The following is a 26,946-nucleotide window of genomic DNA, read 5'->3' as shown; positions in this document are numbered from 1 at the left end:
TGTGAAGATCTTTCTTGTACAGTTCTTCTGTGTATTCTTGCCACCTCTCTTAATATCTTCTGCTTCTGTTAGGTCCATACCATTTCTGTCCTTTATCAAGCCCATCTTTGCATGAAATGTTCCCTTGGAATCTCTAATTTTCTTGAAGAGATCTCTTGTTTTTCCTATTCTGTTGTTTTCCTCTATTTCTTTGCATTGATCGCTGAGGAAGGCTTTGTTATCTCTCCTTGCTATTCTTTGGAACTCTGCATTCAGATGCTTATATCTTTCCTTTTCTCCTTTGCTTTTCGCTTCTCTTCTTTTCCCAGCTATTTGTAAGGCCTCCTCAGACAGCCATTTTGCTTTTTTGCATTTCTTTGCCATGGGGATGGTCTTGGTCCCTGTTTCCTGTACAATGTCACAAACCTCCGTCCAGAGTTCATCAGGCACTCTATCTATCAGATCTAGTCCCTTAAATCTATTATAATTTGATCCTATATGTAGTAGTTTTTTTTTTTCATTGCCGTAACATAAGACCACACATTTAGCAGTTTTAAAAAAATTTCTACAGTTCATAAGTTAGAAATCCTGTTGTTTTGGCTGAATTTGCTGTTTAGGGTTTTTCAAGGTCAAAACTCAGGGTGTCTTATCCACAACTTCCAGGGGACAGTCCACTGCCAGGACCATTCAGGTGCTAAGCAGAGCCCATTACATCCTGGTGGCTTCCATGAGAGCCCTCATGCTCACATCTAACATCCTGTATCCCCAAGAGAGAGAAGAAATATAACGTGTCATTGTTTTACTCTTTTTTTCCTCAAATCCTTTACTGTGTATTCAGTTGAAGGGATGGTCACAAGGATTTTAGGTGAATAAGGTAATTTGTTATGTAGGTATGTAATTTGTCTTAAGGACTCGAATTAGAAACTGTTCACTATTGGGTTATGATTTGAATGCGAATCATGGAATTAGTGAGGAGAAAACAATGAGTGTCTCTCACGCCACTGCAATGCCATCACCTCACCTCCATCATTCTCTTCCTCAGTGTGACCTCAGTGTCCTCACCTGTGTGACGTTTATCTCTAGAACTAATTCTTCCCCACCTAGGCTTCTTTATTGCTCTCCCACATCCATCCTGTGCATTTTAGACCTCCATTGCATTGAAACCTCCATCCCCCTGATTCCAGAGCTCAAAGTCCAGCCCTCCTCCATTCCAAACCCTTCATCCTTCATGTCTTCCTTTTCCCTTGCCCTTTATTCTCCGCACACTCCAATGACTTCTACCCATTTCTTGTGTTGTACTGTACGTCCAGTGCTTAATGCTCCAGCCATCAGGTATCAAGGTTTCATCATGACTTTGCATCCATTTCCCCCGACCCTATCATCAGTTCAGTTCGGTTGCTCAGTCGTGTCTGACTCTTTGCGACCCCATGAACCGTAGCATGCCAAGCCTCCCTGACCATCACCAACTCCCGGAGTTTACCCAAACTCATGTCCATTGAGAAGGTGATGCCATCCAGCCATCTCATCCTCTGTCGTCCCCTTCTCCTGCCCTCAATCTTTCCCAGCATCAGGGTCTTTTCCAATGAGTCAGCTCTTTGCATCAGGTGGCCAAAGTATTGGAGTTTCAGCTTCAACATCAGTACTTCAGTGAACACCCAGGACTGATTTCCTGTAGGATGGACTGGTTGAATCTCCTTGCAGTCCAAGGGACTCTCAAGAGTCTTCTCCAGCACCACAGTTCAGAAGCATCAATTCTTCTGCGCTCAGCTTTCTTTATAGTCCAATTCTCACATCCATACATAACCACTGGAAAAACTGTAGCCTTGACTAGACAGACCTTTGTTGACGAAGTGATGTCTCTGCTTTTTAATATGCTATCTAGGTTGGTCATAATTTTCCTTCCAAGAAGTAAGCGTCTTTTAATTTCATAGCTGCAATCACCATCTGCAGTGATTTTGGAGCCCCCCAAAATTAAAGTCAGCCACTGTTTCCACTGTTTCCCCATCTGTTTGCCATGAAGTGATGCGACCGGATGCCATTATCTTAGTTTTCTGAATGTTGAGCTTTAAGCCAACTTTTTCACTCTCCTCTTTCACTTTCATCAAGAGGCTCTTTAGTTCCTCTTCACTTTCTGCCATAAGGGTGGTGTCATCTGCATATCTGAGGTTATTGATATTTCTCCCGGTCATCTTGATTCCAGCTTGTGTTTCATCCAGCCCAGCGTTCCTCATGATGTACTATTCCTAACTGTAGTTTCCTCTGCAAGGCTTTGGAACAGTTTGAGAAGAATAGGTGTTAATTATTCTCTAAATGTTTGTTATAATTCATCTGTGAAGCTGTCTGTTCCTGGACTTTGGTTTGTTGGAAGTTTCTTATTTTTAAATTTTACATTGGTATATAGTTGATTTACAATGTCATGTTGGTTTCAGGTGGACATCAAAGTGCTTCAGTTGTATATAAATAGATATAGATATAGATACCTATTCTTCTTCAGATTATTTTTCTATGTAGGTTATTACAGAATTTTGGATAGAGTTCCCTAGGCTATACAGTAAGTCCTTATTGATTATCTATTCTACATATACTAGTATGTGTATGTTAATTCCAAACTCCTAAATTATCCCTTCCCCAAGCCTTTCACCTTTGGTAACAATAAGTTTGTTTTCAATTATCTATAAGTCTATTTATGTTTTGTAAATGTGTTCATTTGTATCACTTTTTAGATTCCACATGTAAGTGATATGATATTTGTCTTTTTCCCTCTGACAAATTTCATTTAGTATGACAAACTCTTGACCTGTATGCAGGTCAAGAAGCGACAGTTAGAACTGGACATGGAACAACAGACTAGTTCCAAATTGGGAAAGGAGTACATTAAGGCTGTATATTGTCACCCTGCTTATTTAACTTATATGCAGAGGGCATCATGAGAAATGCTTTACTGGATGAAGTACAAGCTGGAATCAAGACTGCCAGGAGAGACATCAATAGCCTCAGATATGCAGATGACACCACCCTTATGGCAGAAAGCGAAGAAGAACTAAAGAGCCTCTTGATGAAAGTGAAAGAGGAGAATGAAAAAGTTGGCTTAAAACTCAACATTCAGAAAACTAAGATCATGGCATCTGGTCCCATCACTTCATGGCAAATAGATGGGGAAACAATGGAAACAGTGAGAGACTTTATTTGGGGGAGCTCCAAAATCACTGCAGATGGTGACTTCAGCCATGAAATTAAAAGACGCTTGCTCCTTGGAAGAAAAGTTATGACCAACCTAGACAGCATATTAAAAAGCAGAGACAACAAATGTCCATCTAGTGAAAGCTATGGTTTTTCCAGTAGTCATGTATGGATCTGAGACTTGGACTATAAAGAAAGCTGAGCACTAAAGAATTGATGTTTTTGAACCGTGGTGTTGGAGAATACTCTTGAGAGTCTCTTGGACTGAAAGGAGATCCAACCAGTCCACCCTAAAGGAAATCCTGAATATTCATTGGAAGGACTGATGCTAAAGCTTAAGCTGCAATATTTTGGCCGCCTAATGCAAAGAACTGATTCATTGGAAAAGACCCTGATACTGGGAAAGATTGAAGGCAGGAGGAGAAGGGGGCGACAGAGCATGACATGGTTGGATGGCATCATTTACTCAATGGCTGTGAGTTTGAGTAAACTCCGGGAGTTGGTGATGGACAGGGAAGCCTGGTGTGCTACAGTCCATGGGTTTGCAAAGAGTCGGAGACGACTGAGCAACTGAACTGATGACAAACTCTGAGGTCACTCATGTTGCTACAAATGGCATGATTTTATTCTTTGTATGGCTGAGTAATATTACATGGTATATATGTACCACATTTTCTTTATCCATTCGTCAGTGAACACTTAGGTTGCTTCCATGTCCTGACTATTGTCAATAGTACTGAAGTAGTGAAGTGACTCAGCAGTAGCAGCAGCAGCAGCAGCAGACATTGGGGGTGCATGTGTCTTTCTGAATTACAGTTTTCTCCAGATACATGCCTAGGAGTGAGTTTTCTGGATCATATGGTAGCTCTATTTTTAATTTTTTAAGGAATGTTCCTACTGTTCTCCATAGTGGCTGCACCAGTTTACTTTCCTATCAGTGGTGTAGGAGGGTTCCCATTACTCCACACCATCTCTAGTGTTTATTGTTTGCAGACTTTTTGATGATGGCCTTTCTGATTGGTGTGAAGTGATAATTCATTGCAGTTTTGATGCCTTTCTCTCATAATTAGTGATGCTAAGCATCTTTTCATGTGCCTCTTACCCATCTGTATGTCTTCCTTGGAGATATGTCTATTTAGGTATTCTGCCCATGTTTTGATTGGGTGGTGGTGGTTTTTTGGGTTTTTTTGATTTTGAGCTGCATGAGCTATTTGTATATTTTGGAGATTAATCCCTTATCAGTTGCTTCGTTTGTAAATATTTTCTCCCATTCTGGGTTGTCTTTTCATCTTGTTTATGGTCTCCTTTGCTTTGCAAAAGCTCAAGTTTAATTAGGCCCCATTTGTTTATTTCTGTCTTTATAATATTTTTCTTACTCTAGGAGGTGGTCATAAAAGATGTTGCTGTGATTTATGTCAGAGTATTCTTTCTGTATTTTCCTCTGAAGAATTTTATAGAATCTGGCCTTACATTTAGGTCTTTAATCATTTTTTAGTTTATTTCTGTGTATGGTGTTAGAGAATGTTCTAATTTCATTGTTTTACATGTAGCTCTCTAGTTTTCCCCACATACTTATTGAACAGACTGTCTTTTCTTCATTGTATATTCTTGACTCTTGTCATAGAGTAGGTGACCGTATGTGTGTAGGTTTATCTCCAGGGTTTCTAAGCTGTTCCATTGATCTATATATATATCAGTACCATAATGTCTTACTTATGGTAGCTTTGTAGTAAGTTTGAAGTCAGGGAGGCTGATTCCTCCAACTCCATTTTTCTTTCTCAATATTGCTTTGGCTGTTTGGGGTCTTTTGTGTTTCTATTCAAATAGTAAAATTTTTTGTTCTAATTCTGTGAAAGGTGCCATTGGTAATTTGATAGGGATTACATTGAATCTTTGGATAGTATAGTCATTTTCACATATTTGATTCTTCCAATCCAAGAACATGGTATGTTTCTCCAACTGTTTGTGTCATCTTTTATTCCTTTGGTTCAGTGTCTTACAGTTTTCTAAGCATTCAGTTCAGTTCAGTTCAGTTCAGTCACTCAGTCGTGTCCGACTCTCCGCAACCCCATGAATCATAGCACGCCAGGCCTCCCTGTCCATCACCAACTCCCGGAGTACACTCAAACCCATGTCCACAGAGTCGGTGATGCCATCCAGCCATCTCATTCTCCGTCGTCCCCTTCTCCTCCCGCCCCAAAACTTTCCCAGCATCAGAGTCTTTTCCAGTGAGTCAACCCGTCGCATGAGGTGGGCAAAGTATTGCAGTTTCAGCTTTAGCATCAGTCCTTCCAATGAACACCCAGGATTGATCTCCTTTAGAATGGACTGGTTGGATCTCCTTGCAGTATAAGGGACTCTCAAGAGTCTTCTCCAACACCACAGTTCAAAAGCATCGATTCTTCGGTGATCAGCCTTCTTCACAGTCCAACTCTCACATCCATACATGACCACAGGAAAAACCATAGCCTTGACTAGACGGACCTTGGTTGGCAAAGTAATGTCTCTGCTTTTTAATATACTATCAAGGTTGGTCATAACTTTCCTTCCAAGGAGCAAGCGTCTTTTAATTTCATGGCTGCAGTCAGCATCTGCAGTGATTTTGGAGCCCCCAAAAATAAAGTCTGACACTGTTTCCACTGTTTTTCCATCTATTTCCCATGAAGTGATGGGACCAGATGCCATGATGTTTGTTTTCTGAATGTTGAGCTTCAAGCCAACCTTTTCACTCTCCTCTTTCACTTTCATCAAGAGGCTTTTGAGTTCCTCTTCACTTTCTGCCATAAGGGTAGTGTCATCTGCATATCTGAGGTTATTGATATTTCTCCCAGAAATCTTGATTCCAGCTTGTGCTTCTTCCAGCCCAGCATTCCTCATTATACTTTTTGTTGCAGTGGTAAATAGGATTGTTTCCTGTATATCTCTTCCTGATCTTTCGTTGTTAGTTGGTTATCCATTTTAAATATAGCAATGTGTACATGTGGATCCAAAAGTCCTTATTTATCCCTTTCCTCTGCCCTTCCCACACGGTAATCAAAAGTTCTTTCTCTAAATCTGTGAGTCTTCTTCTGTTTTGTATATTAAGTTTACCTGTATTGTTCTTTTCAGATCCACATATAAGCAATATCACACAATATTTCTCTTTCTCTGTCTGACTTATTTCACTCAGTATGACGATCTCTAGGTCAGTCCCCGTTGTTGCAAGTGGCATTATTATTAACAACTGAGTAATATTCCAAGGTACATACATACCACATTCTCTTCATCTGTTCCTCTGCTGATGGACATTTAGGTTGCTTCCAAGTCTTGGCTATTGTAAACACCGCTGCAGTGAACACTGGGGTACACGTGTCTTTTCAGATCATGTTTTTCTCCAGATATATGCCCAGGAGTGGGTTTTCAGGATAATATGGTAGCTCTATATTTTTTAGTTTTTTAGGAATCTCCATATTATTTTCAATAGTGGCTGTACAATTTACATTCCCACCAACAGTGTTGGAGGGTTCCCTTCTCTCTGCACCTTCTCCAGCACTTATTGCTTGTGATTTTAAAAAATTATTTAGTTAGTTATTTTTGCCTGTGTGGGGTCTTCTTTGCTGCGTGGGCGTTTCTCCAGTTGCGGGGAGCTGCTGCTACTCTCTTGTGGTGCTCAGCCTTGTTGTGGAGCAGGGGCTTCAGAGCGCAGGCTCAGTAGTTGTGGTACACGAACTTAGTTGCCCCACGGCATGTGGGATCTTCCTGGACCAGGGATTGAATGCATCTCCCTTGCATTAGCAGGTGGATTTTTAACCACTGGGCCACCAGAGAAGTCTGTTTGTGGATTTTTTGATAATAGCCATTTTGACTGATGTAAGGTGATAAACTTTGGCCACCTCATGCGACGAGTTGACTCACTGGAAAAGACTCTGATGCTGGGAAAGGTTGGGGGCGGGAGGAGAATGAGATGGCTGGATGGCATCACCGACTCTGTGGACATAAGTTTGAGTGAACTCCGGGAGTTGGTGATGGACAGGGAGGCCTGGCGTGCTGTGATTCGTGGGGTCGTGGAGAGTCGGACACGACTAAGTGACTGAACTGAACTGAACTGAAGGTGATAAATCTCATGATAGTTTTGATTTCCATTTCTCTAGTTGTTAGCGATTTTGAACATCTTTTCACGTGCCTCTTGGCCATGTGAGTGTCTTCTTTGGAAAAATGTCTATTTAGGTCTCTGCCCATTTTTTTATTGGATTGTTCGTTTTGATGATATTGAGCTTCATGAGCTGTTTGTAAATTTTGGAGACTAATCCCTTATTGGTCACAACATTTGCAAATAGTTTCACCCACTCTGTGGGTTGTCTTTTTGTTTTGTTTATTGTTTCCTTTGCTGTACAAAAGCTTTTGAGTTTAATTAGGTATTTTATTCTTTTTGTTGCTGTGGTAAATGGGATTGTTTCTTGAACTTTTCTTTCTTATCTTTTATTGTTAGTGTATAGAAATGCAACAGATTTCTCTGTAATAATTTTGTAACTTGCAACTTTAGCATATTCATTGATGAGCTCTAATAGTTTGTTTGTAGCATCTCTAGTATAATATTTTCTATCTGTAGTGTCATGTCATCTGCAAACAGTGACAGGTTTTCTTCTTTTCCAGTGTAGATTCCTTTTATTTCCTTTTCTTTTCTGATGGCCATAGCTAGGACTTCCAAAACTATGGTAAATAAAGGTAGTGAGAGTGGACATCCTTATCTTGTTCCTGATCTTAGAGGAAATGCTTTCAGTTTTTCTCCACTGAGTATGATGTTAGCTGAGGTTTCTTGTATATGGCCTTTATTATGTTGAGGTAGGTTCCCTTTTTGCTTACTTTCTAGAGAAGTTTTCTTATATATGGATGTTCACTTTTGTCAAAAGCTTTTTCTGCATCTATTGAAATGATCATTTGGTTTTATTCAATTTCATTTTATTTTTAATCTATGTCTTTTAGTTTTGATATTTTTTGGCAGAGATTTCATTTTTGAACTTTTTTTTCCCTCTATAATTACCTCAACTAAGGGAATTTATGTGTGGTATCTCTGTTTTGGCATGTTATAAAGTGTTTTATTAATTGAAATATAATTGACATAGAAAATTAATTTCAGGAATGCAACACAATGATTTAACATTTGTATATATTTCAAAGCAATCACCATAATTAGTCTAGTTTCCATGGGTCACCATATAAACTTACAAAATTTATTTTTTATTGAGAACTTTTCCTATTTAGTTTCATAGTTACTTCCAAATTGGCAATATGGTAATTTTTACTACAGTCACCTTGCTGTACATTTTATGTCCATTATTTTGTAACTAGAAATTTGTTTCTCTTTTCCCCCTTCACCCATTTGACAACCCCCTACCACCATGCCTCTCTGGCAACTATCTATGAGTTTTTTGTTTTTGGTTGCATATATAGTGATATTATATAGTGTTTGTCTTTCTCTGACTTACCTCATTTAAACTAGTAATACCAAGATCCATCCATGTTGTCACAAATTTCATTCTCTTCTATAAGTTTTCTAAAATAGAAAATTTCTATTTTCATTTCTTTTCTCTGGGTGACCAGCATATGCATGTATTTAAGTGTACTTACATACTGACACACACATGTATCTTCCTGTAACATATATGTGTGTTCAGATATCTGTCAGTGCTGCTTACTGTGTGTGTGTCTAGATATCACCTGTCAGTGTGGCTGCGTTGTTCCATGTCTTGGCTATTATAAATAACAGTAAGTCCCCTACATACTAATGAGTCCAATTTGTTTGTCAGTCCAGCAAAGTTAGCCCGGGTACCCAACTAACACAGTCAGCTGTTTGGTACTGTACTGTAAGGTTTATAATACTTTTCACACAAATAATACATTTAAAAAAACCCACAAAAAATAAAAGTTTTCATCATACAGTACAGTGAAAATTACAGTAGTGCAGAACAGCAGCTGGCATACAGGGGCTGGCATCATGTGAACAGGCAAGAAGAGATACTGAATGGAGGGAGGAGTTACCTCCTCTCCTTCCTCCAGGTTCTACCACCTGGAGGTGGTAGAGCTGAAGGATCATCGGCAGTGTGAGATGGAGGGAAGCTGCAGTGTCACTCACGCCTGCTGTTGAAGGCTCAGGTTCTGGTTCCTTGCTGGATTCATTTCTGTCTACATCTTGAAAAAATAATCGTGTGATGTCTGGGTAAAAGCTCTTTTTTTCTCATCATGGATGACACAGTAGGGCTGGATTGCATTCTGTCGGCTGCTGCAACCGTTGTGTACTGTTCTGCATTCAATCCTGGGCCTCAAAAACTAACAGTGCCTCTTCAAAGAAAATCCCCTGGCCATTTCCTGCGTGGTGAATCTCTTTGGTTCTTCAGCTGCTACTTCTTCCTCTTGTCACTCTTCATCCTTTCTCTGGGACTCCAGTTCCATCAGGTCTTCATGAGCTACTCATGTTGCACAGCAAGGAGGTCAGTGAACTTGTCCTTTTGCAGATCTAGCTCTAACTTTTCACTGAGGGTCACTGAAGATCTCTTTGGACTCTTCATCAGCCTTTTCAAATTCACAGTATCACAAATAGTCAGCAAAGGTTCTCCCGAAGCCTATTCACGGTGCCAGCCATAACCCCACTTCAAGCAGAGTCATTGTTTTTTATGGCCTTGTAGTTGTTATAGTCCTTACAAAATTGTCACAGCGTTGTTCCTGTTTCATCACTCACCTTTGCTACCTGATGAAAAATGTGATGTAAATAATACTTCTTGAAAGTCGATACAACTCCCTGGTCTATAGATTTGATGAGCAATGTAGTGATAGTATTCAGTAGCAGATGCATTACTTTGACACTGGGTTGAAAGTTGTCCTTGAATGGTGGGTAGCCTGGAGCATTGTTGAGTAGTAAAAGAATGTTGAATGGGAAATCCTTCTCCAAGCACCTCCGGATAAAGTGGAAAAACCAGTCCTGGTACGTGGCCTGTGTAACCCAGGCTTTGGGGTTACTCTTCCACACAACAAGAAGAGAGCCCTTGACTATGTTTTTAAGGGCTCCTGGGCTCTCTGAATGGTAAAGTGAGAGAGGCTTCAGCTTCACATTGCTAGAAGTACTGCCACCAAACAGAAGAGTCAGCCTGTCCTCTGTTGCTTTCTAGTCTGGCATCAACTTTTCCTCCTTACTGGTGTAACTTTGGTCTGGCATCGTCTTCCAGTACAGTTCTGTCTCATTCACATTAAAAATCTCTATGGTAAATGCGCCACTTTGTCAGTCATTTCTTGAAGCCTTTCAGGATATTCCTGGGCAGCTGCTGTATCTGAACTTGCCACCTCAACACCTACTTTTATGTCGTGAAGGTTGACGATGGTTCTAGCCTTGAACCCATGAAATCAGCCATGGCTGGCATTAAAGGATGCATCCTCTGATTCTTCATCGTGTTTCCTCTTCAGGTCTTCATACAGGCTTTCAGCTTTCTCTTGGATCAGCATGAAGATGAGCTTGGCTCAACACTGATGCAGATTGTGCAAGCACACACTGAGGAATTTCTCCATCTCCTCCTTAACTTTCCCATAATTTTTAAATATTATTGTTGACGTTGGCACAGGAAAATCCACGTGTTCCATGATCATGTTCTTGTTCTTTGGAATAGTGCCAGTAGTTGAACAGTTCATGTTATGAGAATGAATGATATCTAGTATATTTTTGCCTCGCTTCACTCTAAATTATTTTCATTTTTGTTTCTATTATCCCTTGGCACTTCTTAGCAGTACCAGCTACATCACTGCTGCTTTTACCCTTGTTCCCAGACATCCTGGGCTTGAAATAAAGATGCCAGACTAGTGTCCACTGTACAGGACTGTATGTAAAGTACACATGGACTTAACCAGTTGTAGAGGACGCACCCACTTGACAGTGTGCACCAGACGTGAACTAACTTATGTCGTTGGACATGTGAACACACATTCTCATCTTTGAAAGCTTGCAACCTGAGGGCTTATATGTAGGGACTTACTATAATGCTGTAATGAACATGCACATATGAGTCTCTTTTTTTCAGATAAATACCCAGAGGTTCAGTTGCAGGACTGTGTGGTAGTTCTACTTGTAATTTTTTGAGGATTTTTCATGCTGCTCTCCACAGAGGCTGTACCATTTTACATTCCCACCAGCAATGTGCTCAGACTCTGTTATCCACATTCCTGTCAACAGTTGTCATGTCTTGTCCTTTTGATAATGGCCATTCTGACAGGTGTGAGGTATTATCTCATTGTGGGTTTAATTTGCATTTCACTAATTATTAGTGATGTTGAGTATCTTTTCATGTGCCTATTGGCCATTGTTATGGACATCTATTTTGGAAAACAAACAAACATTTATTTAGGTTTCTCCCCAACCCATTTTTTTTTTAGCAGGATTGCTTTTTTTTTTTTTAATTGAACTGTGCCAGTTTTGTTATATTTTGGAAAGTACCAAATATTTTATATATTTTGGCTGTTTGTTGGGGAGTCATATATAAGATCATATTTTCTGAAAATAAAATTTTACTTCTTCCTCTCTCTTTTGGATGCCTTTCTATATCCTATTTTCATGTCAGATTACTCTCAGACTTCATTACTGTCTTTATTTAGAGTGGTGAGCGTGAATACCCATATCTTGTTCCCGAGTTTAAAAGAAAAAGCCTTCAGTTTTTCACCACTAGTACAAGGTTACTTGTAGGTGTGTATTATATTGTCTTCTCTTGAGGTATGCTCCTTCCGCTCCCACTTTCTTGAAAGCTTTTGTCAGAAGAAGGTATTGAGATTTGTTAGTTGCTTTTTCTGCATCTATTGAGAAGATCATATATTTGTATTTCATTCTATACCATTGTTTTTCTGCATCTATTGAAAGGATCATGTATTTATTCTTCTACTACCATTGTGTATCACTCTCATCAATAGATAGGTTTAGATTCAGATAGATACATACATAAATATTGTCATCATCCTTCCATGATAGAGAGAAATTCCACTTTGGATTATGGTGTATGTACTTTTTAATTTGCTCTTACATTTGGTTAGACTTTTGCTGAGACTTTTTGCATTTATAGTCTTCAGATGTATCAACCTATAGATCTGTTTTCTTGTAGTGTTCCTTATCTCACTTTGGTGTCAGAGTAATTCTGTCATCACCAAAAAGAGCTTGGGAGTGATCCCTTCTCAGTTTTTTGGGAAGAGTTTGAGAATGTTGGGTGCTGATTATTTTTAATGTTTGGTAGAATTCACCAGTGAATCCTTCTGGATTGGGGTGTTTCTCTGTCAGGAAGGTTGTCTTATTGTTTCAATGTGTTCATTTATTATTGGTCTATTCAGACTTTCTATTCATGATTCAGTCTTGGTAGGTACCATGCCTACCAATTCTGGGAATTTATTTCCTTATTATAACTTATCTAATTTCTTGGCAGTTGTTAAAATATGGAGTCCCAGGTGGCACTAGTAGTAAAGAACCCATCTGCCAGTGCAGGAGACATAAGGGACATGGGTTCAGTCCTTGGGGTGAGAAGATCCTCTGGAGGAGGGCATGGGAACCCACTCCGTATTCTTGCCTGGAGAATCCCAAAGACAGAGGAGCCTGGCTTTTATGGTCCCTTGTATTTCTTTGTCTCCTCTCTCATTTACCAGATATTTTGATTTCTCCTTTTTTCCCTTTTGTTAGTCTAGCTGAAAGTTTATCAGTTTGCTTTATTTTTTAAAACACCAACTCTTAGCTTGATTTTTAACTCTTGTTTTCTAGTCTCTTTCTATGTTAGTAGCCCCTGTTTGCTGCAAGTAGAGAAAGCCCACTCAGCAATGAAGACCTAGCCCAGTCAAAAATAAATAAAATTTTAAAATTATTTTAAAAAGGTTTTTAAAAAGTAGACCTACTGGATATACACAGAACATTTCATCTAAAGACACCAGAAAGCACATTCTCCTTAAGGGCAAAAAAACCATTCCCAAGGATATATCCTTCTTGGGCCACAAAGCCAACCTCAACACATTTAAGATTAAAATCCCATGATTGCTTTCCATCTACAATGATACGGAACTAGAATTCCATAGGAGAAAAATGGTAACATTTTATAAATACATGGAATTTAAACAACACACTCCTGAATAACCAACAGGTGAAAGTAAAAATGAAAGAAATTAGTATTTTGAGAGAAATACAAAATACAACAATTTAGAGAGTACATCAAAAGTAGTTCTTATGTGCTTACATTAAAAAATAAATTGAGTTTCCAAAGAAAACTAATCATCTTTATACATCAAGAAAATAGGAAAAAAAAAACCCAGAAACTTAGGAGAAAAAAGTAAATAGCAAAGATTCAGTTCAGTTCAGTTAAGTTGCTCAGTCGTGTCCGACTCTTTGTGACCCCATGAATCACAGCACGCCAGGCCTCCCTGTCCATCAACAACTCCCTGAGTTCACTCAAACTCATATCCATAGAGTTGGTGATGCCATCCAGCCACCTCATTCTCTGTCGTCCCCTTCTCCTCCCACCCCAATCCTTCCCAGCATCAGAGTCTTTACCAGTGAGTCAACTCGTCGCATGAGGTGGCCAAAGTATTGCAGTTTCAGCTTTAGCATCAGTCCTTCCAATGAACACCCAGGATTGATCTCCTTTAGAATGGACTGGTTGGATCTCCTTGCAGTCCAAGGGACTCTCAAGAGTCTTCTCCAGCACCACAGTTCAAAAGCATCAATTCTTCGGTGATCAGCTTTTTTCACAGTCCAACTCTCACATCCATACATGACCACGGGAAAAACCATTGCCTTGACTAGACGGACCTTTGTTGGCAAAGTAATGTCTCTGCTTTTTAATACTATCTAGGTTGGTCATACGGAGAAGGCAATGGCAAGCCACTCCAGTACTATTGCCTAGAAAATCCCATGGATGGAGGAGCCTGGTAGGCTGCAGTCCGTGGGGTCGCTAAGGGTCGGACACGACTGAGCGACTTCACTTTCACTTTTCACTTTCCACTATCACACATTGGAGAAGGAAATGGCAACCCACTCCAGTGTTCTTGCCTGGAGAATCCCAGGGATGGGGGAGCCTGGTGGGCTTCTGTCTATGGGGTCACACAGAGTCAGACACGACTGAAGTGACTTAGCAGCAGCAGCAGGTTGGTCATAACTTTCCTTCCAAGGAGTAAGCGTCTTTTAATTTCATGGCTGCAATCAGCATCTGCAGTGATTCTGGAGTCCCAAAAAATAAAATCTGACACTGTTTCCACTGTTTTTCCATCTATTTCCCATGAAGTGATGGGACCAGATGCCATGTTTGTTTTCTGAATGTTGAGCTTCAAGTCAACCTTTTCATTCTCCTCTTTCACTTTCATCAAGAGGCTTTTTAGTTCCTCTTCACTTTCTGCCATAAGGGTGGTGTCATCTGCATATCTGAGGTTATTGATATTTCTCCCAGCAATCTTGATTCCAGCTTGTGCTTCTGATTAGGGTTTTTTTTTTAGTTGTAAGTTCTGCTCAACTGGACAGAACTAGAGAGAAGCCCGTGTGCTGCAATGAGTGAGCCCACACACTCCAGAGCCCATGCTTCACAGCAGGAGCAGCCTGCACACCTAAACTAGAGAATGCCCTGGTGCCACAACGAAGGGCCTGTCACAGCACTGAAGACCTGGCACAGCCCCTCCGGCCCCCATCAAAAAAAGTAAGATCCAACTATATGCTTTCTGTGAGACATGCCCTTTGGATTCAAAGACCCAAATAGGTTCAAAGTAAAAGGATGGAACAAGAGATGTTACACAAATAGTAAGGCAGAAGAGCTGGAGTGGCTATACTAATGTTGGTCAAAATAGATTTTCAGACCAAATAGTATTGCTAAAGACAAAGAAGGACATTTCATAATGCCCTTGTGTTAGTGTTAGTTGCTCAGTGTATCCAACTCTTTGTGACCCCATGGACTACAGCACACCAGGCCTCCCTATCCATCCCGGAGTTTACCCAAACTCATGTCCATTGAGTCGGTGATGCCACCCAACCATCTCATCCTTTGTCATCCCCTTCTCCTCCTGCCCTCAATCTTTCCCAGCATCAGGGTCTTTTCAAATGACTCAGCTCTTTGCATCAGGTGGCCAAAGTACTGGAGTTTCAGCTTCAACATCAGTCCTTCCAATGAACACCCAGGACTGATCTCCTTTGGGATGGACTGGTTAGATCAATTGAATGTAAATAAAATACACCATATCAAAATTTAAGGAATAAAGCTAAAGTTCTATATAGAGGGAATTTATAGTTTTTAAATGCTTATTTTAGAAAAGACCTCAAATTGATTAACCTCTATCTTCAAAGGCCCACAGAGAACAAACTGAACCCAGCTAAGCAGAAGGAAAGAATAAAAACTAGAGCAGAAACCCATTCAATGAGAAACAGCTGAAGAGAAAATTCAGTGATATAGATCAAAATTGATTATTTTACATGTTTTCTGAGGTTGGTAAGTGTACTGCAGTTAAGTACAATAGTTTGTTCTCAGGAAATACACATCACACCTGTAACCTGTGTTCAGATGACTCAGAAAAAATAATCTGAGTGTCTGTGTGTCTTCTCCCTCGCTGTCAATTTATATGTTGAATGCATAAGCTCCAATATGGTATATTTGCACATGGGGTTTGCATGGGAGTGATTAAACACTTTTTCCCAGAGAATAAAAGATAAATATGTTTTTATTTACACTTTATAATAGGAGATAGTTAACACACAAAAATAGATGACAGAGAACAACTATGTGGAAGAAAAATTTTAGTCATTCATTTTTAATATTTGAGTGTAGTGGATTTACAATGTTGTGTTATTTTCAGGTAGACAGCAGAGTGGTTCAGTTATATATATACACACATATATCCATTCTTTTTCAGATTCTTTTCTCATATTGTTTATTACAGAATATTGAGTAGAGTTCCCTGTGCTATACAGTAGGTCTCTTTTGATGATCTGTTCTACATATAGTAGTGTGTGTATGTCAATCCCAAACTAGTAATTTATCCCTCACCCCCTTTTCACTTTGGTAACCATAGATTTGTTTCCAAAGTGTGTCTGTTTCTGTTTTTAAAATAATTTATTTTGTAACTTTTTTTTAAGATTACACATATAAGTGATAGCGTATGGTAATTGTCTTTCTCTGACTTACCTCACTCAGTATGATTATCTCTGCTGCTGCTAAGGCGCTTCAGTCGTGTCCGACTCTGTGCGACCCCATAGACAGCAGCCCACCAGGCTCCCCCATCCCTGGGATTCTCCAGGCAAGAACACTGGAGTGGGTTGCCATTTCCTTCTCCAATGCATGAAAGTCTCTAGGCCCATCCATATTACTGCAAATGGCATTATTTCATTATTTTTAATGGTTGAGTAATATTCCTTTATATATATATATATATATATATATATATGTTGTTGTTCAGTCACTCAGTCATGTCCAACTCTGTAACCTCTTGGACTACAGGACACCAGGCTTCCCTGTCCTTCACTATCTCCCAGAGTTTGCTCAAACTCATGTCCATTGACTCAGTGATGCCATCCAACCATCTCATCCTCCTCATCCCCTTCTCCTGCTCTCAATCTTTCCTAGCATCAGGGTCTTTTCCAATGAGTTGGCTCCCATTTGCAGTCAGTCCAAAGGACTCTCAAGAGTCTTGTCCAGCACCACAGTTCGAAAGCATTTCTTTGGTACTCAGCCTTCTTTATGGTCCTGTTGTCATATCCATACGTGACTACTGGAAAAACTGTAGTTTCCACTATACAGATCTCTGTTGGCAAAGTGACGTCTATGCTTTTAATAGACCGTCTAGGTTTGTGATAGCATTTCTTCCAAGGAGCAAGCGTCTTTTAATTTCATGGCTGTAGTAACCACCTGCAGTGATTTTGGAGCCCAAGAAAATGAAATCTGCCACTGTTTCCATTGTTCCCCATCTATTTGCCATGATGTATAGGGAATGGATGCCATGATTTTAGTTTTTTGAATGTTGAATTTTAAGCCAGCTTTGTCACTCTCCTCTTTCACCTTCATCAAAAGGCTCTTTAGTTCTTTGCTTTCTGCCATAAGGGTGGTGTCATTTGCATCTGAGGTTATTGGTATTTCTCCTGGCAATCTTGATTCCAGCTTGTGCTTCATCCAGCCCAGCATTTCGCATGATATACTCTGCATATAAGTTAAATAAGCAGGGTGACAATATACAGTCTTGACGTACTCCTTTCCCAATTTTAAACCAGCCTGTTCCATGTCCGGTTCTAACTGTTGCTTCTTGACCTGCCTACAGGTTTCTCAGGAGGCAGGTCAGGTAGTCTGGTATTCCCATCTCTTTAAGAATTTTCCACAGCTTGTTGTGATCCACACAGTCAAAGGCTTTAGCATAGTCAATGAAGTAGATGTTTTTCTGGAATTCTCTTGCTTTTTCTATGATACAGTGGATGTTGGCAGTTTGATCTCTGGTTCCTCTGCCTTTTCTAAATCCAGCTTGAACATCTGGAATTTCTCAGTTCACGTACTGTTGAAGCCTAGCTTGAAGGATTTTGAGCATTACTTTGTTAGTATGTGAAATGAACATAGTTGTGCAGTAGTCTGAACATTCTCTGGCATTGCCTTTCTTTGGGATTGGGATGAAAACTGACCTTTCCAGTCTTGTGGCCATTGCTTAGTTTTTCAAATTTGCTGGTATAGTGAGTGCAGCACTTCAGCAGTAGCATCTTTTAAGATTTGAAATAGTTCAACTGGAGTTCCATCACCTCCACTAGCTTGGTAGTAATGCTTTCTAAGGCCTACTTGACTTCACACTCCAGGAAAGTTTGGCTCTTACATGTACCACCTCGTCTATAGCCATTCTTCTGTCGATGGACACTTAGATTGCCTCCATGTCTTGGCTATTTTAAATAGTGCTGCTGTGAACACAGAAGTGCATGTATCTTTTCAAATTATACTTTTTTCCAGACATATGCCCAGGAGTGGGATTGCAGGATCATATGGTAGTTTTATTCCTAGTTTTATAAGCAATCTGCATACTGTTCTCCATAGTGGCTGTATCAATTTACATCCTTGCCTACATTGTAAGAAGGTTCCCTTTTCTGTACATCCATTCCAGCATTTATTGCTTATAGAATTTTGATGATGGCCATTCTGACCAGTGTAAAGTGATACCTCATATACTTCATTGTAGCTTTGATTTATATTTCTCTAAAAATGAGCGGTGTTGAGCATCTTTTCATGTGTTTATTATCCATCTATATGTCTTCTTTGGAGAAATGTCTATTTAGATCTTCTATCCATTTTTAAAAATATTGACCTGCATTAGTTGTTCATATATTTTGGAGATTAATCATTTGGTCCCATTGCTTGCAAATGTCATCTACAAACAGTGAGTTTTACTACTTCTTTTCCAGTGTGAATTCCTTTTATTTCTTCTGATTGCTGAGGCTGCTGCTGCTGCTAAGTCGCTTCAGTTGTGTCCGGCTCTGTGTGACTCCATAGACGGCAGCCCACCAGGCTCCCAAGTCCCTGGGATACTCCAGGCAAGAACACTGGAGTGGGTTGCCATTTCCTTCTCCAATGCGTGAAAGTGAAAAGGGAAAGTGAAGTCGCTCAGTCATGTCCGACTCTTTGCAACCCCATGGACTGCAGCCTACCAGGTTCCACCATCCATGGGATTTTCCAGGCAAGAGTACTGGAGTGGGTTGCCATTGCCTTCTCCGTTGCTGAGGCTGAGACTACCAAAACTGCGTTGAATAAAACTGGCTAGAGTGGACGTCCTTAACTTCTTCCTGATCTTAGAGGGAATGCTTTCAGTTTTTCACCATTGAGTATGATAATTAGTTGTGGGTTTGCAATATATGCCTTTTTTATTAAGTTCCCTCTATGCCCACTTTCTCTAGTTTTTTCATAAATGTGTGTTAAATTTTGTCAAAAGCCTTTTCTGCATCTATTGCAATGGTCATATGGTTTTTATTCTTCAGTTTGGTGATGTGTTCTATCACATGGATTGATTTGCAGATACTGAAAAACCTTGCATCCCTGGGATAAATCCCAGTGCATCATGTAGTATGATCCTTTTAATGTCTTGCTGGATTCAGTTTGCTGTTATTTTGTTGAGGATTTTTACATTTATGTTCTTCAGTGATATTAGTCTATAATTTTTATGGTGTCTTTGTTGGTTTTGGTATCAGAGTGATGGCTGTCTAATAGAATGGATTTCACAGTGATTCCTTCTCTGCAGTTTTTTGGAATAGTTTCAAAAGGATAGGTATTAGCTCTTCTCTCAATGTTTGATAGTTTGCCCGTGAAGCGATCTGATCCTGGACTTTTGTTTGTTGGGGGTTTTTCAATCACAGGTACTTAAAATTGATTTGTTCCTGTTTTCTGTTTCTTCCCGGTTCAGTCTTAGAAGTGTGTACCTTTCTAAGAATTTGTCAGTTTTTTCTAAATTGTCCAGTTTATTAGCATATAGTTTCTTAGTCTCTCATAGCCCTTTGTATTTCTGTGGTCCATTGTAAACTTCTTTTTTCATTCTAATTTCATTGATTTGAGCCCTCTCCCTTTTTTTTAACAGGATGCGTCTGGCTGAAAATTTTTCTCTTTTCAGAGAACCAGCTTTTAGTTTTGTTGTTAGTTTATTTGTCTCTATTTCTGCTCTGCTCTTTATGATTTCTTTCCTTCAACTATATTGGGTTTTGTTTGTTCTTCCTCTAGTTGCTTCAGGTGTGAGGTTAGATTACTTGAGATATTTCTTGTTTTCTGAGGTAAGATTGTATGGCTATAACTTCCCTCTTAGAATGGCTTTTGCTTCTTTCCATTGGTTTTGGATAGTCATGCTTTTGTTTATATTTCTTTGTAGGTAGTTTTTTGTTCCCTATTTGACTTCTTTAGTGATCTGTTGTTTAGTGACATATTGTTTAGCCTCCACATAATTCTTTTTCACATTTTTCTTCTTATACTCGCTTTCTAATCTTACGGCATTGTGGTCAGAAAAGATGCTTGATAGGATTTCTATTTTCTTAAATTTACTGAGGCTGGCTTTGTGGCCCATCATATGACCTGTGCAGGAGAATGTTCCGTATGTGCTTGAGAAGAATGTGTAGTCTGCTGCTTTTAGATGGAATGTTCTATAAATGTCAAGACCATCTGGTCTAATAAGTCATTTAAGGCCTGTGTTTCCTTATTGATTTTCGGTCTGGATGATCTGTCTGGTGATAGTAGTGGGGTAGTAAAGTCCCCTACTATTATTGTGTGACTTTCACTTTCTTCTTTAATGGCTATTAGCATTTGCCTTACATATTGATATTGAGGTGCTCCTATGTTAGGTGCATATGTATTTATAATTGTTGTTTTCTTGGATTGATCCCTTGATCATTATTTAGTGTCCTTCTTTGTGTCTAGTCTTCTTTAAAGTCTATTTTGTCTGTTTTAACTATTGCTACTCCAGCTTTCTTTTGATTTCCATTCGCATGGAATACCCTTTTCCATCCCTTCATTTTCAGCCTGTATGTGTCCCTTTATCTGAAGTGGGTCTCTTAAAGACAGCATTTATAGGGGTCTTGTTATTTGTATCCATTCAGCCAGTCTATATCTTTTGATTGGCACATTTAATCCATATACATTTAAGGTAGTTCTTATTGCATTTTCATTCTTTCAGATTTGGTTTTGCAAGTCTTTTTACTTCTCTTCCTGTTTTGCTCTCTTTAGCATTTTGTTTCAATTGCTTTTTCTTTTGTGTGTGTGCATCTATTGTAGATACTTGGTTTATGGTAAGCATGAGGTTTTGGTATAGCAGTCTATATATGCACAAGATTGGAAATAAAGAGATCAGCAACTTAAACCAATGTGTTTCCAAAATCCTGAATTTTTACTCTACTTTTCTGACAATTCTTGGTTTTGATACCATTATTTGTGTATGGATGATTTCCTACATTTACTATTTGATTGCATTTACCAGTGAGCGTTCCCGTTTGTAATTTTCTAGTTTGTAGTTACAGGTTTTTCTTTTCCACCTAGACAAGTTCTGATAGCATTTGTTATAAAGCTGATTTGGTGCTAAATTCTCTTAGCTTTCGCTTGTCTATAAAGCTTTTCATTTGAGTGCCTTGCTGGGTATTCTTGGTTGTAGGTTTTTTCATGACTTTAAATATAATGTGCCACACACTTCTGGTCTGCAGTTGCCGCTGAAAAATCAGCTGACCTTATGGGGATTCTTTGTCTTTCTTTTCTTGCTTGTAATGCTTTTTCTGTCAATTTGATTAATATGTGTCATAGCATGTTCCTCCTTGGATTTATTCAGTATGGGACTCTGAACTACCTGGACTTGAGTATTTCTTTTTCCATGTTAGGGAAGTTTTCAGTTAGCATCTCTTCATGTATTTTCTCAGGCTCTTTTTCTCTCTTCTCCTTCCTGAACCCCTGTAATATGAATGTTGCTTTGCTTAATGTTGTCCCAGAGGTCTTTTATACTGTCTTTTCTTTTTTTGGTGGTGTTGGTTCTTTTGTGTTGGAATATAATTGCTTTAGACTACTTTGCTAGTTTCTGCTGTACAATGAAGTGGATTATCTCTATGTATACATACATCCCCTTCCTCTTGGACCTCTCTCCCACCCACCCTCTCTAGGTCATCACAGAGCACTAAGCTGCGCTCCCTGTGTTATACAGCATTCCCACTAGCTAGCTGTTTTACACATGGTGGTGTATATGTGTCAATACTAATCTCCCAACTTGCCCCACCTTCCCCTTCTACCATGTCCACACGTCCATTCTATTCCTTCAAATAGGTTCATCGGAACCAGTTTTTAAAAATTGTACATATAAGCATTAGTATATTTTCCTCTTCACTCTGTATGACAGACCCTAGGTCCATCCACAGCTCTACAAATAACCCAACTTCATTCTTTTTTAGAACTGAGTAATATTTCACAATATGTGTATGTACCACAATCTCTTTATGCATTCATCTGTTGATGGACATCCAGGTTGCTTCCATGTCCTGGCTATTGAAAACAGTGCTGCAGTGAACATTGGGGTACGTGTGACTTTTTCCTCAGGGGTGAATGCCCAGTAGTGGGATTGTGCTGTCCATATGGTAGTTCTATCCCTGTATTTTTTAAAGGAATCTCCACAGTGGCTGTTATGTTTGGATTCCCATGAAGGCTGCAAGAGGGCTCTCTTTTCTCCACATTCTCTCCAGCATTTGTTTGTAGGTTTTCTGATGATGGCCGTTCTGATGGTGTGAGGTGATATACTTCACTACAGTTTTGATGTGCATCTAATACATGAGAAGATGCTCAGTATTGCTCATTGTTTATTAGCCATCTGTATGTCTTCTTTGTTTAGGTCTTTTGCCCACTTCTTGATTGGGTTATTTTTTTTCTGATATTAAGCTGCATGAGCTGCTTTGTGTACTTTGGAGATTAATCCTTTGTCAGTTATTTGATTTACTATTATTTTCTCCCATTCTGAGGGTTGTCTTTTCACCTTGTTTATATTTTCCTTTGGCTGTGCAAAAGCTGAATTTAATTAGGTCCCACTTATTTATTTTTGTTTTTATTTTCATTACTATAGGAGGTATCATACATAGATGACCACAGGTTTATCTCTGGGCTTTCCGCACTGTTCGGTTTGTATTTGCTTTTGTACCAGTACCATTCCCATATACAAACAACAAAAGAAAAGGAAGAGAAATTAAGGAAAGCATCTCATTTACCACTGCAACAAAAAGAACAAAATACCCAGGAATAAATCTACATGGGGTCAGAAAGAGTAGGATACCACTGAGCAACTGAAAAAAGGAGGCAGAAGACCTGTAAGACACTGATGAAAGACGTCAAAGACAAATGCGTATACCGCCCAAAGCGATCTACAGAGTCGGTGCTATTCCTATCAAACTACCAATGGCATTTTTCACAGAACTAGAACAGAAAACTTGACAATTTGTATGGAAACACAAAAGACCCCAAATAGCCAACGCAATCTTGAGAAGGAAATTGAGAGCTGAAGGAATCAGGCTCCCCGACTTGATAATGTACTACCAAGCTATAGTAATCAAGACAGTATGGCACTGGTACAAAAGCAATTACAGATGTAAACTATACCTTAATTTACTTTATCTCTGCCAAAAATACAGCAACATCAGAAAATGTCCATGTTATGTTTTTGGGAAACTGTAAGGGAGGAGACAAATTATATACCAGTTGGCCCTTGGAATATGGATAAACGTAACCCATGTAGACTTAGGGCACAGTGGGAAGATGGCCTGTCCTCTGCCAGGCTGCAGGGAATTCCCCCCACCCACCCACCCCCACCCAAACAAGGCCCAACACGGCAGCAGGTGATGATGGTCGGTCTGCAGGATTTTATATTAAGTTGTGAAGTTACAGGACACTAGAAACAGTGGGCAAACAGACAAAACAAGCACCTTATTTTAAAAAGTTTTATTCTGCAGATTTAGAAATTTGAGAGTTTTTAATAACTGTAAAAGAAATCCAGTCATACCTAATGATTAACAGAATGTAGTGGTGTATTATCTAAACAGAAATCGTGCTGATGTGCCATAATAAATTGTCTATTAGTAAAAAAATACACTTTAGGGCACAGCATTGTATCACAAATTACAGTAGGGATACTTTGCAAGAATTTATTCAAACTAGAGAATTCTGAGTAACTGTGTCTTCTGAATGCAGCACTTAAAAATGTAACAACTCTGCATTCTTTTTTCTTAAAAAATGACCTTGTGTGTGTGTCATAGAAATGCTGCTTTATTGCTGCAGAAGTCAAAGTTCAAGGCTCAAGAGGTACAGGAGAGAATACAAAGGTAGCCTTAAGAAACTTGCTTTTGTTTATGTATAAAAAAGGTAAAGTTTATAAAAGTTAATTTACAAACCAAGAACGAAGTGGTATGCACGCATTATGTACAAGCATCCTTAAAATGTCAAAATTTATCAAATGCATTGCCAAAAGAAAAACAACCACTGCCTCTTGCCGGGAAAAAAAACAACAACAAAAAACACCACCCCAAATCACACCATTATTTTCTTCTGGGTGATCACACATTTCTGAAACCACGAAATCCACAATTTACTCCATCTTTTTCATGATACAGTATCTAGATGCGCACAAAGCTGTAAAACTTAGTGATACACAGACAGAATGATCTAACAATTAAAACCATGAGGGTAAGGCATTCCTGCTGGTCAGTATGTCTGTGGTGATGTGGTTAATTATAGATCCAGAAGAGGCCACGGACCCAGTCGCATGCTTTGGTGTCCTTCCCTAAGAAAAGTGAGTTTTCGTGTACAGTAAGTCACTGACTTCACTTGACCCGCACCTCCCCCCAACACACCACAGATTCCCCTTACTGCACATTTCGGTTAAATCCGCTACACTGGTTATATATTTGAGGTGCCTTTTAAAAAAATGTGTGCGTATTACTTCATGCATAATAAAATAAATTTGTGTGTGCAGGCCAGGGCCATAATAAAGTCTGAAACAGTATACTTTGGGAAGACTAGAACTCAAATGCACCCCATTTACTGGCTGGTATTTTAACGGAAATCAATGTTAAGTTAAGCAGTGACCATACAAAAGTACAAAAGTCATTACAAAGCATCGCATCTCTAAGCCTACAGCCCATACCAGTCCCAAATGGGCAGTGGGCAGCATGTACCCAGGCACTCACACTCAGCCTCCCCCATCCAAACACAGCGCGTAAGACTAACACACTGCAGGATCAACTCCAGGAAAAGGTGCTACTTGATAGAGTGGTTCCATTTTAGATTTAGTAAGTTTAACCCAGTTTCACATTATTATTTAATCAAGTTCGTATATTTTAAGGATTAAAAGTGGTCAATCAGAACAGAAACACAGTTTGCTCCAACAAGATAATTTGGATCTCCAGGAAGACACTTGTTTTGCCAGGTTTTAGGATCACCTACAAGAGAAAAAAAAGTCCACATCATTTCTGGTTTTTAAACTGCTTGCAATCATGAGGCAAATTTTCCTCTATTCCTTTAGCATACTGCACTTGCACCAAAGTTCTTAGTGCTTTTTATTTCATTGCAGACACACTGGAATTGAATGACCCAAAAGCTGTTGCAGATTTCTGTTCTTTGCTTTTAAGTTCATGCCTTTTAAAAAATAAATACAAATCAGGGTGAGTATATGCCTGGGACTAAATACAAGTCAGGTTGATTATATGCCTGGGACAGTTCCAGTTTGCCCAAGTCCAAACACTCATTAAAACTACTCTTCTTTCACTCTCAAAGGTCTGACTAATTGTATGAGCTGAGTATAAGAACACATTTCTCACATTTGACACACCAAAATGAAACCCTCAACATTCTACAGAATTTGGTTCTTAAACACGCTCTTCCCTGGGAATTCTGGGGTGATCCAAGACCCTGCTCCTACTCCATGAAGTACGGATTCCATCCCTGGTCAGAGAACTAGATCCCCAAAGACCCTCTTTCCCTCTACCCAAAATTTAAAAAGATTGGGCCAGAGTTTCTCAGCCCGCTCTGGCTGTACAGAAAAACCATCAGGAAGCTTCCAAGTCAGTGAGCTCTGTGAGACTGAGGCCTGGGCCCTTAACCAGCTGACTTGACATTCACAGTTGCAGCTAAGCAGCCCTGGCAGTCGACAGGGCATGAAGAAGACCTGGGATGGCCTGTTATCTCCTGTGTCCATGGTAGTGCTGGTGTTAATCACTCAAGTTGTGTCTGACTCTTTGTGACCCCATGGACTGTAGCCCACTGTCTATGGGATTCTCCAGGCAAAAATACTGGAGTGGGTTGCCATTTCCTTCTCGAGGGGATCTTCCTGACCCAGGGATCAAACCTGTGTCTCTTACACTGCAGGCAGATTCTTTAGTCTAAACCACCAGGGAAGTCTACAGTAAGTCACTATCAAAGTTGATGCCTGCACAGCAACAGTTCTTCACCAGAAGCGGTTATACCCCCAGGGGATGGTGTCCAGAGGCAATTTTGAGGTCCCAGCTGGCATCTAGAAGCCAGGGAGACTCTCAAACACCCCACAGAACCTTCAGACAGCATGCTGTCCATTACCTTAGCAATGTCATGGATCACATGAGTTCAGAGGGGTTCAATTCAAAGATACACGTAGGTTTATGTAATACTGCAGACAACAAATTGTTCAGGCACTGAGATAAGGTTTTCCTCAGAGTTGTCGTAACTATCTTTAGGTTCAAAATTCTTTGCAATACACTCGTTTTTCTTGGATTAAGTCGGTAGCTATCAAAATCTACCCTTGACTTTTTAAAAAAGAAATTTATAGCAGAAAAAGCATTCCAAAGTCATACAGAATTACACAGAAGCACATTTCTCTTCCAGGTGTAAGTACTCAAATTTAACACAGGAAAAAGTTGTTTCAATCTAAAAAATGTGTTTTATGGCACAAGGCGAACTATTTGAAGCATACTAGGACTCTCAATCTGTTTTGGATTCAAGGACGGTCACAGCCCATACTAAGACCTGACTTGCAGGATATACGTTTTAATGTCAATTCACTACCTCAAACTAGGCTAATACAATGTTCTCAGTGGAGGCCCTGAAGAAACTTAAAAAGGACTTTTAAATTCTAAAGTGATCTATACCAAAAATATAGAAAGTTTCTAACTGACTTAGTCACCCAAAGAAGTGAGAAATGTGAAAATGCAATGGAAGCCTTGAAATTCATGATCTTGACAGCAAAAAGCCATTTTAAAATAGTGTATTACAGAAGTATTTAGGGTTTTATATGGAAAAACCATGGCCAAGTATGATCACAGTGGAAGGTCTTTTATCTTTC

General features: G+C 39.5%; 1 protein-coding gene and 1 long non-coding RNA gene across 8 annotated transcripts in view; one reads left to right on the top strand and one right to left on the bottom strand.

Moving 5' to 3' along the window:
* The window catches only part of LOC129550385 (uncharacterized), a 30,878-nt gene extending 5,346 nt beyond the window's left edge, over nt 1-25,532 (top strand). The window contains exon 3 of the long non-coding RNA XR_008684823.2: nt 25,204-25,532. This is a non-coding gene — a long non-coding RNA (uncharacterized LOC129550385). The remainder of the gene's footprint in view (nt 1-25,203) is intronic.
* Nucleotides 24,934-26,946, bottom strand: part of TJP1 (tight junction protein 1) — a 266,030-nt gene continuing 264,017 nt past the window's right edge. For all 7 annotated transcript variants that reach the window (XM_055417981.2, XM_055417982.2, XM_055417985.2 and 4 more), the window contains one exon: nt 24,934-25,072. In XM_055417981.2, coding sequence (XP_055273956.2) covers nt 24,978-25,072 — 95 coding nt within the window. In that variant the 3' untranslated portion in view covers nt 24,934-24,977. The remainder of the gene's footprint in view (nt 25,073-26,946) is intronic.

The sequence above is a fragment of the Moschus berezovskii genome, chromosome 21, assembly GCF_049115385.1.
Source record: "Moschus berezovskii isolate FMDL1 chromosome 21, NW_MosBer_1.0, whole genome shotgun sequence".
In the NCBI taxonomy this organism is placed as follows: domain Eukaryota; kingdom Metazoa; phylum Chordata; class Mammalia; order Artiodactyla; family Moschidae; genus Moschus; species Moschus berezovskii.
Note: the sequence above shows the minus strand (reverse complement) of the source record. Positions and strands in the feature narration are given on the sequence as shown.